At 40.8% G+C, this 19,031-nt stretch overlaps 1 protein-coding gene across 2 annotated transcripts in view; it reads right to left on the minus strand.

The window, feature by feature from the left end:
* Window positions 1–330: 330 nt before the first annotated feature.
* POU6F2 (POU class 6 homeobox 2) overlaps window positions 331–19,031 on the minus strand; it is a 301,009-nt gene continuing 282,308 nt past the window's right edge. For both annotated transcript variants that reach the window (XM_082192837.1, XM_082192838.1), the window contains exons 7-10: window positions 13,815–14,021; window positions 11,431–11,599; window positions 8,179–8,347; window positions 331–3,669 (exon numbers count right to left, since the gene is read on the minus strand). In XM_082192837.1, coding sequence (XP_082048963.1) covers window positions 3,165–3,669; window positions 8,179–8,347; window positions 11,431–11,599; window positions 13,815–14,021 — 1,050 coding nt within the window. In that variant the 3' untranslated portion in view covers window positions 331–3,164. The remainder of the gene's footprint in view (window positions 3,670–8,178; window positions 8,348–11,430; window positions 11,600–13,814; window positions 14,022–19,031) is intronic.

The raw sequence follows: 19,031 nt of genomic DNA on the forward strand, positions 1-19,031 counted from the left end.
AATCAAAAAACTTGTTTCATGATGGCAATTTATTTCATTTTATATTATCACCGTCCTAACTTACACAATTTCAGTGTGAAGTTTAGAAAGGAAATAGTTTCTAACTGTTGCTGTGATGGTTTTAAGTGTTTTATACAGTCTTTGGTTAATGTTGCTTCCTGGAAATTTCACTCCCCCCCCCCCGTTCCATTGCAGACTTTTTACCTGTTCCATGGAGAATCTGACATCTAATTTTTTAAGTAGCAAATGGCTAGTATATTTTTGCTTCCAGGAGCAAGGCTCTGGTTTTGATGATATTTGAGAATGGAAAAAGGAATGACTGAGGGAGATGGGCTTTCAAAGTTCTACAAGCTCTTGACGGTTTTCTAGATAATTTGTGGCTGATCTCCTGATACTCCTGACAGTTTTAATTTCACGTTCATCATAACTAGGGTGCAGATGGCAAGCTTTGTTGTTGTTGTTTTAAATTAAGCTGCTGTTGTTAAAACTGAATTTTGGCAGTTATTGATTATCAGGGCCAGATGATGGATGTGAACACCTGTACTAAAATCCAGACTTGACATGGGACTTTTTCCAACCCATGGCCAATCCAGAAATTTAATCATTCTTACCTACTGCAGTAGGATTTAAATTCATGATTTCGATTACGAAGAGGCACACCCTTTGCTGTAGAGCAAGTTCAGACCTCAGCCTATAAGGCTCGCAGTTGAACTATAGGTGTACATAGGCAGGAGAAATAGTCAGTCCTATGATCACATTGCTAACATGAGCAGAAATCTACTCTCTGCCAAAAACAAACAAACAAAATAAAAACCTAAAACACACAGGCTTTGTGAATATTTTGTACATGCCCATCCTGAATCACCATTTCTTGCCTCTGACTTGTTCAGAGCTTGGAATTAGAGTCCTCTTTGCTTTATTAATTACATCTAACCTCAGTATACATTATTTTTTCTGTCTGCACACTGTTAATTTCTTCTGTATGAAGAGTATGCTTACATAGTTTTCATAAGGGCTTTAGTCAACTATTTCTAATTTGGAGGGCAAATGTTCATTCAGATCATATGATCACTTTTTCCAAGGCAAGGAAATATTTTGTGATGTGCTCATAGCGGCCTTCTTATGAATGCAGTCAGCATTTGCTTGGCCACTGACCATTTTCCTGGCATGCAGTGCTTGGAAACACAAACCACCAGATAATTCTGCTGTGCAAGCTCAATTGAAATGAAGCATGGATTATGCCCCTGGTGACAATCTGAAAACTGAGGACTGGATCCAAAGCCCGTCGAAACAGGTGAAACTGCCTATGTTGCATCCCGTCTGCTTTAGACCAGCCATTTAACCATCTCCTCTTACTTTCCAGTGCGAGAGGGAAGAACCTGTAATGGAGGTGGGACCTTTAAGGCTACAGATTCTGTGGATGATTTGACTCTCAGTCGCACATGATGAGTTGTGTCAAAAAAGATGAGTAAGTTCAGATTTACACCATGGAGAGGTGGAGAAGTATTGTACAATGAAATGACAGATTCTATTGCATTTGGAGAAGCCTGGAGCAGGATGTAACTGTCTAGGACCCTGAATCCAAATATTATGGGGATGTTGGGATAAAGATATGAACTTTGTTGCTCTGGCTTTTTGACTGAATGGCCATGAAGTTTTGGATGACAGCCAAGATACGTGCCAGTGATTTCTGCTTCTGGGTCCCAGTTCAAAAATTAGGTAACAAGTCATATTAAGTAATTCAGTCAAATCTGGCATTCACATAATCCCTTCTGTGTCTGTGCACAGTTCTGAAAGTAGCACTTGCCAGATGGAGGAGAACAGAATAACAGAATAATAGAATTGTAGAGTTGGAAGAGACTTTGAGGGTCATCTAGTCCAATCCCCTGCAATGCAGGAACAAACAAACAAACAAACAAACAAACAAACAAACAAACAAACAAACAGTGAAAGTGGAAACAGTAAAACGAAAGTTAGAGATGCAGCAGTTTGAGGGGGGAAATCCTTGTTCTGTTCTTACATTTGCCATCAGCTTGCTTTTCAATAGAATCCCAAGAAAGTTCTTTGGCTATCAGACTTTGGAGAGAAATTGCTTCATATAGATAGGACCATAAACAATGATGCAGTATATTGGACCACGTGTGCATTTTATATTTATATTACAAAAGTAGCTTTGGTAACCTCTCCTAGTTCGTGGCCAAAGGACAGCGTCAGTGGCAAGTTGTATACTGTAAGCAAAAGTTCAAGTTGCTCAATATGTCCTTATAATGTCATCATTACACTGCATAATTTAAAAAGTCCACGTCTTCACACAAGAAATTTAAATGGTGTTGGGATGGAGAAGGCAGCCAGAACAAAGTGTCAACCAAATTTGAATCAAAACTGCAAATAAATAAGATCTTCGGTTAAAAAAATAAAGTAAGCAAACCCCACTGTTTAGAGAAACAGTCATTTTGGCACACAAACATTTGGAGATCACAAAACTGTGTATGCCAAACAAGAGGGTTGAGAATTGTAGCTCAAACCAAGTGTAGCATACTCATGTGCTGAACATGTGAAAAAGGATGCAGGGGAAAAAGAGAGTCCTGTTGTATTACTATTATTTTCCTCTTTTTGCAAAGTACAAATGTAAAAATTCATAACACAATGTAGCACTCATAAAAGAGTAGACTAACAATCTAGTTTTCAATGCCATGTTTCTGACTTTGGTTAATAGTTTTCATAGTGAAGAAGCACTTGATACCTGAAAGGCTACAATCACTCCTCCAGGTGGCAGGCTTGTACTCTCTCTCCTTTAAAAACAGTTAAAGGTTTGCTGTTGTAGTTGGGTTCTTTTTCCATAAAACATGTTCACATTTTCATAATATACAGGAAAAAGTAAGCAGTTATTTGGTTTACTTTAAAGTCCATTTAAAAAAAACACTAGCTTATTTTGGAACTAGTTCTACCACATACACACACACACTAAGTGCTGTGTAATTTTTTTTGTATTTTTTTCTGTTTGTTTTTATCTAGGAAAACCCACAGACATTTATAAATTGTTCTGTCCATCTTGTAGTTTTCTGAGTCTTTTACTTACAAGGGTGGTGAAAGAGCATCTTTACAGAGTTCAAATGTTTAAAGTTTTATTTGTTCGTGTGTGTTCTTCCTTTAAATCTATCAATTTAAGAGTTTTCTTCCAGAGAGTCTGTTAAGGGCTCCATTGGGGCTGCCGTCGCAGGCTCGTGCTGTTTTAGGCGTTTAATTGTGTTCTTCAGTGCTTGCCTCTTGTTGCAGAACCAGACTCTAACTACTTCCCGGTCATAGTTCAGTTTCTCTGCAATTTCCGTCATTTCCTGCCCAGAGGGATGCGTGTTCTTCTCAAAATGGGCATTCAAGATCTCAAGAGCCTGCGGCGTGAATGAGGTCCGCCTCTTGCGCTTTTTGGATGGTTCACTTCCAATAAATTCAGTGAGATTCTGCATACCTGCCCGATGGCGGGCCTCAGCCTCAGCCATCCATCGTTCAAGCACCGGCTTTATCTTCTGGGCACTTTTAGGGGTGATGTCCAGCTTTTCAAACCTGGCAGGATACAAAAGGCCAGGGTTCAGTTTGGCTGTCAGACTGCTAGCTATAGTGTTCTCTTGGGCTTCCTGTGGTAGGAAAAAGTGGCTTCTCAGGATGGTGTGTCTGAGGGGAAAATTGAGAAAGAAGAGTCTTACACTGATGCTCTGCCAGCTGGGACTTCCTGCCTACCTGCCTAATTGACTGGCAGAGGATATTTACAATGGATTATGAAAACCATCAGTTCTACAAATATATAGATATCTATTTAAACAAACAAAAACAATCACAGTGACAAACGGCTGTCAGAATGCTACTTCATATACCCAGTTGCTGTGTTCCAGAGATCCATGTACATTCAGAGGCTCACGTGGATCTTTGGTACACATTGGAAGATACTCATCACATGCATTAACCCTTAATGATTAAAGAAGGTGCATACAGATCGAGTTTCTTCATTTAAGTGGATAGAACTCTGTGCATGCTCTGAGTTCTCACTTCTGTTACTCCTGTCGAAGGCACATATTTCAGATTTCAAAGCTTGCTCCCCCCCCTTCAAAATCCTATATACAAGATTCAAGCTTAACATAAAAGCTAAAAACAGGAAATGACATCAGTGGCATTTTGTTTCATTTTTACTTCTACTGGGATCTTGTTCCCTTCCATAGTGCTCAAATGCTGCTGTTTTAATTTCACAAAGTGTCTGTTAGCCTCTGAATTTCAGGTTTCCTTTTCATTTTAAAGCAATTTTCACTGTATGCAAGTTAACACCGTGTCCCTTCTCTGGGTAGGAAAAGAATCCCCAAAGCTGTTGCTCTCTTCAGTTCAAACAGCTGGACACATTGTAATTACCTTCAATACCTCCACAAGTAGTTGCACTAAAAGAAACTCATGCCTTCCAGATGAAACCCAGTATATTAGTGGACTAATATACTGTGGTATCAAGCTGGGTTTATTGTGGGATGTCTGCACACTGTGCCAAATGATATCATTTCCTGTAAATGAGGTCCTCTATGTATCATTTTGCCATCAAAAGTCCTTTGCTAGACCAGATTTTACAAATCTTCCACGCCATCAGGAAAAAAGAAAACTATACTGAGGACTTTAGTCTTTGTAAAGCACGTCCAGTTCAAGTCCTGCATCACCGGTTGACTTAACAAATGACTCTTTTTGTAGTTTTATAAATTACATTCATTCATTTTGCAGTGTCCAATTAATATTCCCAATATAGGTCTCAGAATGTAATACTTTTGCAGAAGTGCCATTGCCCTTGAAAGAATGTGCTCCATTTACAATGGACTTGGTGTGGTTGACTTCTGGCCCTCCAAATACTGCTGGACTACACGTCCCATCACCCCTGACTGTTGGCCATTCTGGCTGGGGCTGATGGGAGTTGGAACCCTTTAACATCTGGAGGAGACCAAGGCCGTAGCTAGGGGGTGGTGAGGTGGGCCCCTGCCAGGGGCGCAGATGATTAGAGGGCGCAAAACCGACTATAAATATGTCCATAAATATCAATATTGATTATTGCCTCATAAGAAATGGTTTTAAATAGAGGGCGAAGTGAATGGGTGGAGGGCTGGGGGTTGGAGGAGAGGCGGAAGGAAGAGCTAATTTGTCTGTGGCTAGGGGGCGCAATCTGGAGGGTTCTGCCAGGGGCACAAGATCACCTAGCTACAGCTCTGGAGGAGACACAGGTTCCCCATCCCTGATGTACATGCTTGTGATGGGCACATACATGTTCATGTTGAACAGTACATGGAAACCATTTCTCTTAAATGTTAATTACAAGAGCTGGATGATCAAGCCCTTTGAAATCCCACTGCAGTCAAAAGGATCTTAACACATTTTTTTTTTTAATTACTAAAAATGGCTAACATGTTGCGTTTGACTGGATTGAAATTCCTGCAGTCAGCAGGCTAGCATTGGGCGAGCCACCACCTCCTAAACCAAACTTACAAGGCTGTTGCTAAAACAAAATGAGATGGCTCTATGTACACACTGTGAGGTCCTGGGAGCAACTGTGGGGTAAGTAAATTGTGAATCACAGCTCAAGACCCAAGGAACTCTGGGTTTGTTTGAGAAACCTATGTCTACAGATTTCTCTCCCGTTTTCTTGAGGTAGGTTTGAGAATTGTCCTGCCTATTCAGCTATTTAGCACTGTTACATTAGCATTTAATAGAAAACTCTAGTGATTCGCATTGTCCCCCTGTATACATAGCAAATTTGAACTTGGACAAAGTTGAGTAATTCATCAGCCATTGTTGATGGGAAAAAGTTTGTGGATAATGTTGTGTTCGGTACAAAAGGAGTGGAATATATAATATATATCAGTTAAACTGAATCGCAGTGCCAAAGCCACCAGTGGCCTTAAATATTTCAACTACCTGGACAAATTATTGGAATATCGTTCCCATTTCCCAGTCAGATTATGATGCTCACGAGACTGAGAATTCCATCATCATCCATCCTACATAGGCCATGAATTGATGATCTTCTACCTCCATGTTCACCAAGATTGTCAAACAATTGCTCTCTGCCATGCTCCCATGCTCATAATATCTATCTGTGCCTAACCCCTGACCTGAAGCCTACTGGGCTCTTTGCACAACCCATCATAATGCTGTCCTTTGCTTGACCCATTTTCCATCAAGTTTGTCATCTTTCTTCCTGTTGCCTAAGTGGCAGTATCTCGTGTACTGCAGGTGGCAGTGGGGAGAAAAATTCTCTATCTGTTCCTGCTGAAAAATTGCTAGCCCCTTGAAGGGCTGGCCTAGATAGCTGTTGGTGATTGCTTAATTATGGGATCGATCCTGGCATAATTTTGTCCATTTACTTTTTTGGGGGGCATATATAGTACAAAATTTATCAGGCAGTGGCTACCATGTTACTAAGCTTTTGCCAATTTTGTGGCATGGTAAAGCACTGCAATGTTTTATTTAGCCATGTAAGCTATCTGTAGGTTAAAAAAAAATACATTTTGGTCATTTCCTCTACATATCTGCAACAATATGTGACTGCAGGTCTCTTAAACATGGAATTAAATCCAGTCATATTTTTTGTTCAAGGAATTTCATATATTATAATTCCAAGCATCAGATCTGTGTTGAAATCCAGCACCACTGAAATCTTCCAAGGGATTTGCCATGGACTTCAAAGGGATATGCGAAGCATCCCATGTAGTTAGCAGCTGTGCATTAGACGAAACAAAAAACTGGGATGATTAAACCAGCACATGCAAATCCATCTAGGTGGATTTATACTACCATGTCACAGTGCAATGCAAAAATATAAAATAGCAGTTGCCTTAAAAGCAACAACAACCCTCTTTTTGTTTAGGTTTCTTCTACCAATTGACCACTGAGATGAAATAAAATTAAAGTTAAATAACAGGGAGTGGGGAGGAGAGCCATTTTCATAACAATTGTGTGCCTTGTTCGTGTTGGTGCTACAGTATGTGATGTTTGGAATAACGATATACAAGTCTTGAAACAAATTTCCCAGCAGTGGTATCCTTGTATAGACTGAATAAAGGTTATTTTCTACAGGGAGGTATCTTATAAGAAAAAACAGTAGGGGACACCATAGAAGTGAGAGGATCCTATGGAGCTTTTTGTATTTAACAACAATCAATGGGTTTTATGGAAAATCATTGAGCAAAATGTGAGCTGCAAGCTCACTACCCCATACTGATGTTATTTATAACCTTAGTCTTAAACTGCAGGAAAAGTACATTTCCGTTCTATGGGGAATACATTAAAAGTATAAAGAGCAGATAAAAAGACAGAGAATTTCATGGATCACCAAGAACAAAATCCACTTAAATGAGCTTAGAGTTGGTTTCTTGGCTTTCACTGATGGAGGAGGACTACGAGGCATTGCCCAAGAGGAAAAAGCTGTTACCTAAGTGTGTTTGTTACCTCATGCATAAACATGGGATTAGTGTAACACACACACATGAAGACATAGGGACTTTGCTCCGAAGACCTTTAACTCTGTCAAGACTGCTTTTGGTTTCATTATTTTGTCACTCTCCGGGCATTATTCTTTCCCCGACTTGAATCCCTGCTTTTTTGAAACACTGGAGAGTGATATATGATTAATCCCAGAAAGTCTGAAAAAAAGCCATTATGGCTTTATATAGATTCCCTGCACTCTCCTCTGTATCATTCGGGAAAATCATCATTAACATCTTAGATGTGAAGTGCGAGCTATGGTACTACAGGCTTAAACCTGGCAGGGAAGCATCCATGAAATATTTGTTCAGTAACCCCATCTGTAGAAAATGGCACAGTATGAAGAGGGTCAGCTGGTGCTTATGCAGTAGCGGCAGCAGCAGCAGGGTCTCCCGTTCCACTACTGAATTATGTCTCAAGGCCAGGAACATATTTATTGTTTCCTACTTGTTACAAAAGTAAAGGGTGGGGGGGAAGGAGATGAAAGTTATTTTAAGGACGTGTGCTGAAATATATCTACTCCATCACAAGAGCATCCACTCCTCTCTCTACGTCTTCCGTACAAAGGAGCTCTTTTCCATGGACATGTGATTAAAGCAATAAAGGCGGCAGAAGAAGCAATGATAAGCTGTGAGAGAGGGGCCTGGAGAAATGAGCATTTGCTGTGTATCTTGTTACCTGCAGATGGCAGACTGGCTGTAGGCTGGACCTTCTGTGGCACTTAGAGCTTGACCAACTTGCGTCTGGGTGAGACCAAGTGACAGGCGTCGGATTTTAAAAGCTTTGGCAAATTCTCGGATTTCCTCAAGGTTCACCCCATCCACCTCGCTGGAGGCTGTCTGGGGATCTGTCGAAATACAAGAAAAGGGTTTGAATTCTTCATTGCATATCAAATGGAATTAGCGTAACCTCCGTTATTGGCATGGCTTTGGGAAGCAAACAAAAAGATAGAGCAAAGGCACTGGATGCCTCCCTGTTGCCAACTTAGGGTGAAAGGAGTTGTGGTGGAAAGCATTAAAAACAATGCCTGCTGACCAGATATTTCATAGTGCTTGTATGGGAGATAGTTGGGGGCCTTGCCCAGTCAGCCCCTGAATCATTCTCAAAGAGTTCATCCAGTAAAACTAGTTCCTAGTAGGTTTGGGGAAGAACTAAAGAGAGAACCGATTTTGGGAAATGTGCTAACTTAGTAAAAAGGCAATGGATATTTTGTTCTATTTTGTCTTAAAAAACTGCACCACAAAAACTGTCTTCAAGGTGTTTGGGTCATTTAACTAGACAGTGCTCGTACACTGGACCCTTTGCAAGATTTTTGTTCTGCATCACTCCCAAACAGTGGCCCGTTAGGGTGATGCAAGCACAACCTTAAAATAGTAACACTGACACCTGCTTTATATTTTCATTGGACCCTCAGAAGATAATGCTCATAATGCTGCGAGAATAAATTGGTCTTCTGCCTTCGTCGCAATGTACTGACACAGCTTTTGTCCCTGAAAGGGCACATAATAAAAGCTATCTAGCAGAGGAAGGCTCCTTTGGTGCTGGAAATGCGGTCAATTTAGGACTTATCAAGGGAAATGACACAACAGTTGGAGGTGGTACCCCCCCACCCCCACCCCAGCAACTGATCCCTTGCTAAATGAAAGCATTCCCGAAGCCAGTGGAGACAGCATGGGACTGGGATAGTGGAATATTTCAAAGCGTTGTTCACTCCTGCGTATAGTGAAGCCATTCCCTTGGCACAATGTCTCTATCATTTATCACCTCATTCCGGAGATGTTCCAATGTGAAATATTTTTACCACAAGAATCAATTCATTTCTCTAAATGCAAGTCATCAGTGGTCCAGACTTGGCTACAATTCAGTGTGCAGACCAACATCTTATGCTCACAACTATTCTCAGTCTTACTGCAGAACTGCTGCAGGAAAATTGCTATTTATCAGGCTGATGGTCAAAATTCTACTGACTAGAATTCCTTACAAATTCTCCAAGCCCATCATAGAGTTTTTGTATCAAATTCTTAGTCTAGTTTGACTAGGATGGAGTGAACATTCTGAAAATAGGCAGAGAGGGAACTCCTTTTTCCATATGAGGCCGCCCAGCTTAATTCTGTATTGTTTTTAATTAATGCTGTATTGTTTTTAACACTCGATTGGAAGCCACCCAGAGTGGCTGGGGAAACTCAGCCAGAGGGGCAGGGAATTAATAATAATAATAATAATAATAATAATAATAATAATAATAATAATAATAATAATTTTTTTTTTAAGGGCATCTGGTTAAATTATATTTCAAGTATCATCTATTTGTATTGCTAGTTGTTATGTGATGGGGTGCCAGAGTTTTGTGGGTGCAAGGCACCCACCCATGATTCCTGGGTTTAGCAAAAGTTGGAATTAATCAAGGTTTGATTAAACTGTGCCAAATGCTGTTGGATGCAGCTTATGCTAACGAGCCAGACCAGCCTGTCAGGGCTAGCTGAGTGTAAGCCATTAAGAAACAGAGACCCGTGAAGGCTCACCAAGGAAACCATCAAGAGAGAGCGAGGACTGCCAGGCAAGGAAGACAGGGGACCCTCCTCCAGCTGTGTGTTGGTGGGCAGAGACCAAAGGGGTTTCGGAGTTCAGGAAGGGTCAACAGAAAAAAAAGTGGCCAGTTTTGCAAGTGATTTGGGAAGCAGATGAAGGGACAGAGCACCGTGTGGGCTGGCTAGGGCAAGCTGTGAATGTTGTGTTGTGCTTATGGAGGAGACCAGAGCCTCTTGGGGTATGGATGCTCTAAACTCTCTCCATCTAGGTTCAAGTGTATATATATGCAAATAAAACCATATATCATAAAGACACCATAGCTTTCATTGTGCCTTATTTCCAAAATGAAACACAAAACACAGGCCCTGGGTAGGCACCTGGATCCCCTGAAATCTTGCAGATTGGGGTGGCATGTATAATAAACTCTACAGAACATGGATGGGGGCTTTTTTCATGGTGACCCTGGGGTTTTTGTGCTTTCCCTAGAGATCTCCCGTTTCTGATTTAGCTACAGCAGCAGAACTGCATCTGCATCTCAATTGCGTCCAGAGCAACTAATTAACACTCAGAAGTGGGGTACAGGACATGTTATAGTAAGCCTGCCACAGAGAATGGCCTCCCTGTGCAGCTGAGTCCTACCCTGGCCACCATGTTGTGAGGTTTCGTTCCCTTTCCATCTGCTAGCAGGAATATGGGTAAAAGCACGAAGACTCACAAGTGTCACATGGTAACTGTTTCTAACTGTTACAGGCAGGGATGAGTTTCTACAGGGAGACCATTTTTGCTTATTTCCTCGCAATTACAACACGAGCTCTCTTTCCCCATACATCTGCCTTGGCCTCCTTTCTCTGCATGGTTTTCTGCTGCGCTGTTTACTGTGCCACAAACTTTTTAACTGTCTAGTTCACATATGGACAAATTCTTACCTACTGTGCCAAATGGCGCACACCAGCCAGGTATCACGGTTTGTCTTGACTATTCCTGCAGGTACCCCTGGATTATCTAGATCTACTTTAATCTGAATTCAGACCTGTTTTCAGAACTGAATCAGTCTTAGTCAACCTGAAAGATTATCATCAGGGAGAAATAGGAGTACCGTCCTGTTACTTCTGCTCAGTCTCTCAGCAGCTTTTGATATCATTGATCATGGTATCCTTGTGGACTGACTCAGGGGGACTGGGCATTGGAGTCAGTCTGTGGGGCCACATTCAGAAGTAATGCACATTGCATAAAAAATTCTAACTTAGGCCTAAAACTCTTATTACCGGCATTTGCACCATTCAGCAGTCAATGACTTGCTTATTTTTCCAGTTGGCCATACTTACAGGTACTTCACAAAAGCAAGGAAGAAAAGTTGGGATGGAGAAAGTGAAATAAGGATACCAAGAAGGCTATACTTACTGCTGACTAACTGGCCAACACTCAAAGCTGAGGATGAGGAGGAGGAAGAAGAGGAAGAGGAAGCCTGCCGCACAGGGCTCTGAGACATAGATGCTTGACTGTGAGCTAAATGTAGGAGATTGGACTGGGATGCGCCTTGCCCCACCTGCGTCTGGGATGGCTGGTGGAGCTAAATGCAAAATTAAAGAAACAAACAGTCAGCAGAGAGACAAGAATTGATAAGGTGCTGCCACTGTACTACGTTCTCTGCCTGGCACAATGCTCTTAATATTAAAGATTCTTTATTTATTTATATCCCACCCCTTCGACTCTTGTGCCAGTAGTTGGGTATCGTGGTGGGCTAGATGAGGACTAATAAGAAACAGGCCGTGTCATATATCCAATCTGCAACCAAACTCCCTATCTGTCCTAGTGCAGTCACTGCTGGAAGTGAACCTGTTTGTAGCAGAAACGCTGGGGTCCGAATTTTAAGAACTATATCCCAAGTTAAGATTCTTAACTTTGAATACAACATTTTAAAATTAACTTTGAAATCTAAACATAAACTGTAATGCAAGATTTATTTATTTATTTTGTTTGTTATCTCAGAATAGTCTTCTTGATGTATATGTGACTGTACAGTCTTGACCTCTCCTAGAAAGCCAAAGTTAAATCCTTCTAGGTGAGCTCTGTTGATCTGAATGGGAGAGTTAAGCATTGGACTTAAATATCTCCTGCTGCATCAAAAGAGCTACTTAAAAGTGGGTAACTTCAAATGAATTGTGTCCTAAATAGTACATACACACAGAAGAAGAAATTTGTGCAAACTGTTAGCCTTTCTAATATCAATGGAACAATAAATGAATTCAGACACAAACTTCCTTCTTGCATTCCCTCCTCTCCCGGAAATATGACTGTATTACAAATAAAGGATGATGGATTATAACATGAGATAGAACATGAAATGCACAGGCAATCTAATATGTGTTTTATTAATTTAATATAACCCAAAGTGGCTAACTGGTTGCTGTTGAAAAAATAACAACTTGAAAATGTATTTTTGAACTATTCAGATATATATCCATTCAAGCACGCCAAATCAGATTACTTGGTGGGTGTTTTTAAATAATAAATGTAATTTGGCTGTGTAAATTACGCTGCAAGCTTTTTACTATGATGATGTCTTTGTGGGTCAAAAAGCAAAATCATTTTAGCATTTCAAGATTCATGTAACTGAGTGTCCTCTAAAAAATGGTTATGTTTATGGATATTTCATTTGCTCTGTATGCTTCAGACACAGAACTGTGTTAACTAGTGAAACGGGGTGTGTCAGTTTGAGTGGGTGAGTGTGCTTATGTGAAGAGAATTTGTAGCTCTGGCTGTGTTTTCCAAACTCTGTTGAAACCCTTCACAACTCAGATCAAGGTAGCTGCTTCATTATCACGTTCAACAGTGAATCAGCATCCTCAGAGGTGGAGAAACAGCCTTTCAGGAATGAGGAACCATTTGACTACACTGCCGTTTCCCCAGTACCATGTTGATTTCAGGTTAGGAAGGAATGGGAGAAGAGCAGGAAAACTTCAAAATAAATAAAAACAAACAAACATGTGGGATGTGGTTCTGTTAGCTGAGAGTAGGTGGATGATAAAGTAATCTTGTATGATGCCTAATGGCACACACCAGGTAGGAAAGGAGGACCCAAGGTAGGCATCAGGGATGGCAGCTCTGGGATGGCACTACCCAAATGAGAGTATAATCTGAACCATGAAGATTTCCAAGCTGTTTTGCACCTGAATACCCAAGTGCTGGTCACAAACAACAGAGAATTGGGATTCTGGACTGAGTGGAACTTTGCCCAATCCAGCAAAAGCTTATGCTTTAGAGCAGAGCTTTCCAAACTGTGCATCGCCACACATTAGTGTGTCAGCTGCAGTGTGTAGGTGTGTCGTGCAAAAGCTGGAAAGGGGTCAGTTTAACCTCTGATTTGCTAGTAAAACTGAATTACTTTGTTGTGAAATGGTGCATGTCCAAGAAGTGTGTCACCAGCATGAAAAGTTTGGAAAGCTCTGCTTTAGAGTGTGCCTATTCACCCAAACAGATTGGATGGGATACAGCTAATCAGGGCCAGAGATACCTGAAACGATAAGGAAAAAGAGGGAATGCATATTCCTCCTTAGAATTTCCTTGCTGGTTGAGTGGCTGAAGGCTTGATCTCTGCAGCCCTGAACCTCTTTCTTAAGATAGAGAATATACCATAACAACTGCCTGAACATTCCAAAAGTGGATCTGATTATATATGGAATATAAAGTCCGTTGCGTAAGCCAACAAACTAGCAGTTGTGGAGTTAACAGAGGGCTTGGACACCATTTTGGGCTGAAACTGAAGGCTGCCTTTATTAATTTACCTGTTGGCCTGGTTTGAGTGGCGAAAGTGTGATTCCCTGGGTGTTGATCACTGGCAAGATCTGGTTCCCAATGACTGTGGCAATGATTTGCCCCTGGGCATTGGTCAGTAATTGTGGCGTGATTGGCTGCACTTGAAGGCTCTGAGCTCCTCCGGCTGACTGGTTAGATGAGACTGGATTAGGCATCAGTGGGATTGTTCCAATGATCTACAAGAAAGAAAACGTGAAATTCTATAGGTTACAAACATTTAATAGGAAAGGTTTACAATCATAGTATGTATATAAGCAACGAACTCTGGTCCAAAATACACACATTTTGACTGGTTTAGAAACTGGATGGTGTACAATCAGTATTTGAAGTTGTGGCCATGTTTGCCAAATGCTATCAGATAGAAATCTTCAGCCATTTTCAAGCTGGGTTCTGTGGAGCCTTGGGCTACATATACAAGTTTGCCCACCATTACTGATATTCCCCTGCACTGCTGAATTGCGAGTCAGTTTAGGACTTATCAAGGGATAAGTGCTGGATGTGTTTTAAGCAAACAATTAGAACATGTTTGGCAGTGGTTCCAGTGAATAAAGATAAAATGTAAAGGACCCCTGGATGATTAAGTCCAGTCAAAGGCAACTATGCCCTGATAAAACATTTGAAAAACCAGTGGTATAGGGAATCTTTGGCCAATTTTTAGCAAGTGGACTGTAAGATGATTTGGTTAAAGTCCTTGTGTGAAGGGCAGCATGCTAATATGTGACCTACTGTATACTCGTATCAAATTATATTGATATTTGTAATATATAGGATTTTTAAGATTAGACAATTATAAGAAGCCATTTAGGTCACCACCTGACTAAATTCAAGACAAATCGTATTTAAGCACACAAAATTGCTCCCAAACCTACTTTTAATATTATCCATGGCAGTTAGTCCACAAGGTTTGCATCTGACAAAATTTATGGCTCCAACGTGAACCATGTCATGCCAAAATACTTTTATGGAAGCTCCTACACAACAACATTTTTTAAAAAATATGTTATGAGTGAGCGGCAAGTAGCAATCCAACATGCTGACATATTCTTGTCTCGCATATGCTGAGCTTTATCCGGAGGTTGTGGGTGGGAATGGGGTCTTGGGAAGAAATAAACAAGACCTCGAGGACGTTTTGTATACTCTGCCTTTAAACAGCTCTGTTGATGCAGAGTTCAAATTATCATTTGTCTATAACAAGGAAAGATTGTGGTCAGCCTAGTGTGGGCATCCTATCTTTACTTCAACAAATGTTACCAAATGAAAAGAATTATCTTTCTTTTTAACGCTGTCAGCAGAAGCCTTGTGAAATAAATAAATAAATAAAAACATTTGATTCACATGTCGCAAAGGACATGGCCTTGAAGTGTCACTTCGGGGCCTGTAACTTCAGCCAGCAAGGCTCCAGTCCCCCCACAAGGCAAAAAATTGCTGTGCTAGTTTTATCAGTAATAGAAATGTTTGCATCCACGTTTAAAATGCATTTCTGGGATTGCAGTCAGGCATTTTGAGAATGACATTGCTGAAGTGAACAGTTTGTAAGGTCAGAAGCAGGAGGACGGCCTGTTGTATTAAAGTGTTGCGGTTTTGCAATGAATGAATTATGCTATTTGAATGTGTGCAGGGACGCTGGAAGGTTGTACCCCCCAAACATACATGCAGCGGGAATATTTTAGAAATGACAGACTCTTACAATTTCCTTTCCTTCCTCCAAATGCCCCATCAAATAAATGGAACACAGTGGTACCTCTGGATGCGAATGGGATCCATTCCGGAGCCCTGTTCGCATCCTGAAGCGAGCGCAACCCACGTCTGCAAGTCTGCGGCCCTCGATTCACCGCTTCTGTGCATGCACGTGACGTCATTTTGAGCGTCTGCACATGCGGCGAAACCCGGAAGTAACACATTCCGTTACTTCCGGGTCGCCACGGAGCGTAACCTGAAAACGCTCAACCTGAAGCATATTTAACCCGAGGTATGACTGTAGATGCTAATGCTTCATTTAGAGTATGTAGCACTCGAAGGGGCTAGTCACACATTCAAGCATGTACGGAAGTTCCCCAGCAACCCTATACAGCAGGCATAGGCAAACTCGGCCTTCCAGATGTTTTGAGACTACAGTTCCCATCACCCCTGACCACTGGTCCTGTTAGCTAGGGATGATGGGAGTTGTAGTCCCAAAACATCTGGAGGACCGAGTTTGCCTATGCCTACTATACAGATTAAAATAAATCAGGGAGCTCAGCCTAGAGCAGCTTTGTCCCTGACTTGCTAGCTTTGTGGGTAGAGGAAGTTTGCCATTGCCCACCTGGTTCATGAAGGTGTACACTGTAGGTAAAATGCGCAAGCGGGCATCTGGTCACTCAGTGTGGCTTCTCTTTCCTCTCAGCCCCACAAATCAACTCCTGAAGGTTAGGATATTCTCTGGAGCGGATTTGGGGTGAGGCTTGAGGAGGAAGAAAAGAAACTGAAATTCTTGTTTCATAAGCAGATTTATGTTGTGCAAGTATGCAGTCCAGCTTTAAACCTTGTACCCCAGTAGCAGCATGATGACAACCCTTCTAATGGACAGTGCAGAAATGAAACTCCTGCATATGTATGGCTTTCATTTTTCAAATCTCTGGAAGGACCTGTGCTTCCAAGGACATCCCATGGTTTTCATGGAGGAGTTTCCTCCATTGATATGAATGGGGAGCAATGCTCTTGCTTTCAGACCTCAACATCTACAGGGAGATTGCTGAATCATGCTTTCTGTCTTTATAATTTCATTAACTTCTGCTAGTTTGCCTGAAAGTTTTGGATGTATGAAGGAATGAAATGTTTTATTAATAGTAAAGTTGCCTTTGGGCTCTTATTTGTTCTTTCAATTATTCAGGCATAGCTCAGAGTAGAGGCTCAATTTTATATCTTGTTATTCCCTAAACTCATTTCGTCATGAATTCTTGAGTCTAGGTCCTTACCTTTACGCTTAAGTTATTCAAAAAACACAATATGGAAGTGTAAAGATTACAAGTTGTGAAACATGAAGGCAATATGGGAATAAGACAAAGAGAACTAAAAAGTATCACGCAGAGGAGACGACACAAAGGCTGCATAACCAACAAGAACCTTAAAATCAAGAGGCTTAGTAGGGCTGCCACATTTTGAAGAGCAAAAAAGAAGACACATTTGCCGACTTCCACTTTTAACTATGGATTGCTATGACGACTCTACTCATGAAAAAGAGGACATGTCCTGGAAAAAGAGGACATATGGCAACCCCTTTTTAGGACTATGTGTAAAGCAGCTCACTATGTTTCCCCATATATGTAGACCTAATAGTAACTCTATATAATGTGTTGTTATCAAAGCTTGATTGAACCTAGCTTATCTCCTTGTGATAGAAAAAGTGATATAAATTGTTCAGTAAATACTCTGATTTTGTGAATGCACTTAGATCAATGTTAGCTAAGTGGTGTTAAAGACCATACTGGAAAAAAGGACACAAATAGATATCCATGTTTTTACTGAGAGGGTTCAACCAACTTCAGATTCCTTAAAGTTTGCTAGTCTAAGATCCTCAAATCAGCAACAAAAGTTTAAAGAACTGAAAGTAGCAAAGAGTCATGCCTGCGTGGGTACAGATAGCTTAAAAAAAGTGTTATCAAATATGCATTTGTTTATCACAGTCAAGTATTATGATTAAAAGCTGATTCATATATATTTTATGAAGATATTGTCTATTGTGATGGCAAAATTAAATGTATTTTGAAACTTGTAGGTGACATTTATCTGTCTGGTCTATCAGAAAAAGTTGTCATATTCCATCTAACATATATTACTTTTCCAATTTCCTGCCAGTAATGTTTCTTTAATGTTCTTTAGGGCGAGACTACAGGATTTCTCATCTCTCACAACAAAGACCATAACTCATTACAATGATGCTAATGAGCTTTGGCAATGAAAAACTGTATCACCCTTTTCATAGGTGAACAATCTTTTATCCGTGACCATCATGGCATTTTCTTATATATATACAGAGGGTGCAATGGGAGCTTGATGCATTCTTTAAAAATAACTCATGCTCTTCCATTCTTTTTCTGCTGCTCCCTTCAGATGATCATCAGGAGGAGGAAAAAAACCAGGCACCATTTCTGTGAAGACTCAGGCTCAGTTTGGATGCGTGTGAGATAACAGGGATAGCAAATCTATTGAAAATGGTAATCTTTTATCTCCCTTTATGTCACCTTGACTGCATATTTACCCAAATTATAAAAAAGCTGAGGAACAAAGTGCACTTTTGCATGGCAGGCAGCATAATGAGTGCGATCCAGTGGAAGTCAAGCACTATTTCCATTTATTTCAGTGGGAGAGAGTTAAATAAGTGCTTAACACCCTTATGGTCCTGAGAGCCAAAGAAATTTGACATATATTTGCAAAGACTAAAAAGAGAGGTTCCGGGGGGAAATTGTGGCTGAGACTACGAAAGGCATAAAGCTTATTAATGAAAAACTAATTGGGGCTCCCAGGTAATTCCATGTGAACCCCTTACATTGCTCTTAAGGATTCTGTATGAAGGTGTATAGTTTCACGGAAAGGCCAACTATTTTTCTCAGACTTCAACACTGTAATGTGTCAACTGACACTTAACACCATAAAATAAAAATGAAATAACCTTAAGGATAACATTTTCTTCTGGTGTTTAATGAGATCCACTCTATTAACTTCAAAGAACCTGACAATGTTTGCTTCCCCTTTAGTTGATCAATTTTTAATTCCTTGGTATTTGGGGTGCCATGACCCTGCTAAGTCTCCATTTGTCTATATAGAAAAATAACTTTTGAAGTTTTTGTGTGTGTTAGAAATCCTTTCCTGCCCTCTTCTCTGAAGGGAAATATATCCCAGGAGGAAAATTGGAAGTCTGCCAAGCTGCAGAAAACACCCTGCGCCCAGCGCAACGTTGGACAGGCTTGATTATGTCCTCAGTGCTCATATAGACATCATGGGAATGATTCCTGAACCTGAAAACTGTGCCCTGTGAATTGGCGAGCGGGGCAAAAGAGGAAACATTGAAGTGACAGCGAGGAAGAAAAGTTTAATATGGTGCTCTAATGGGAACTAACCAATCAATAAGACTAATTCCCTCTGCCAAGAGGCTGTGCTCTCCCAGTACAAACCCTCAGTGCCACAATATGTGAATTCACTTTTACAGT

The sequence above is a fragment of the Podarcis vaucheri genome (genome assembly GCF_965113315.1).
Source record: "Podarcis vaucheri genome assembly, chromosome: 12".
NCBI lineage: Eukaryota > Metazoa > Chordata > Lepidosauria > Squamata > Lacertidae > Podarcis > Podarcis vaucheri.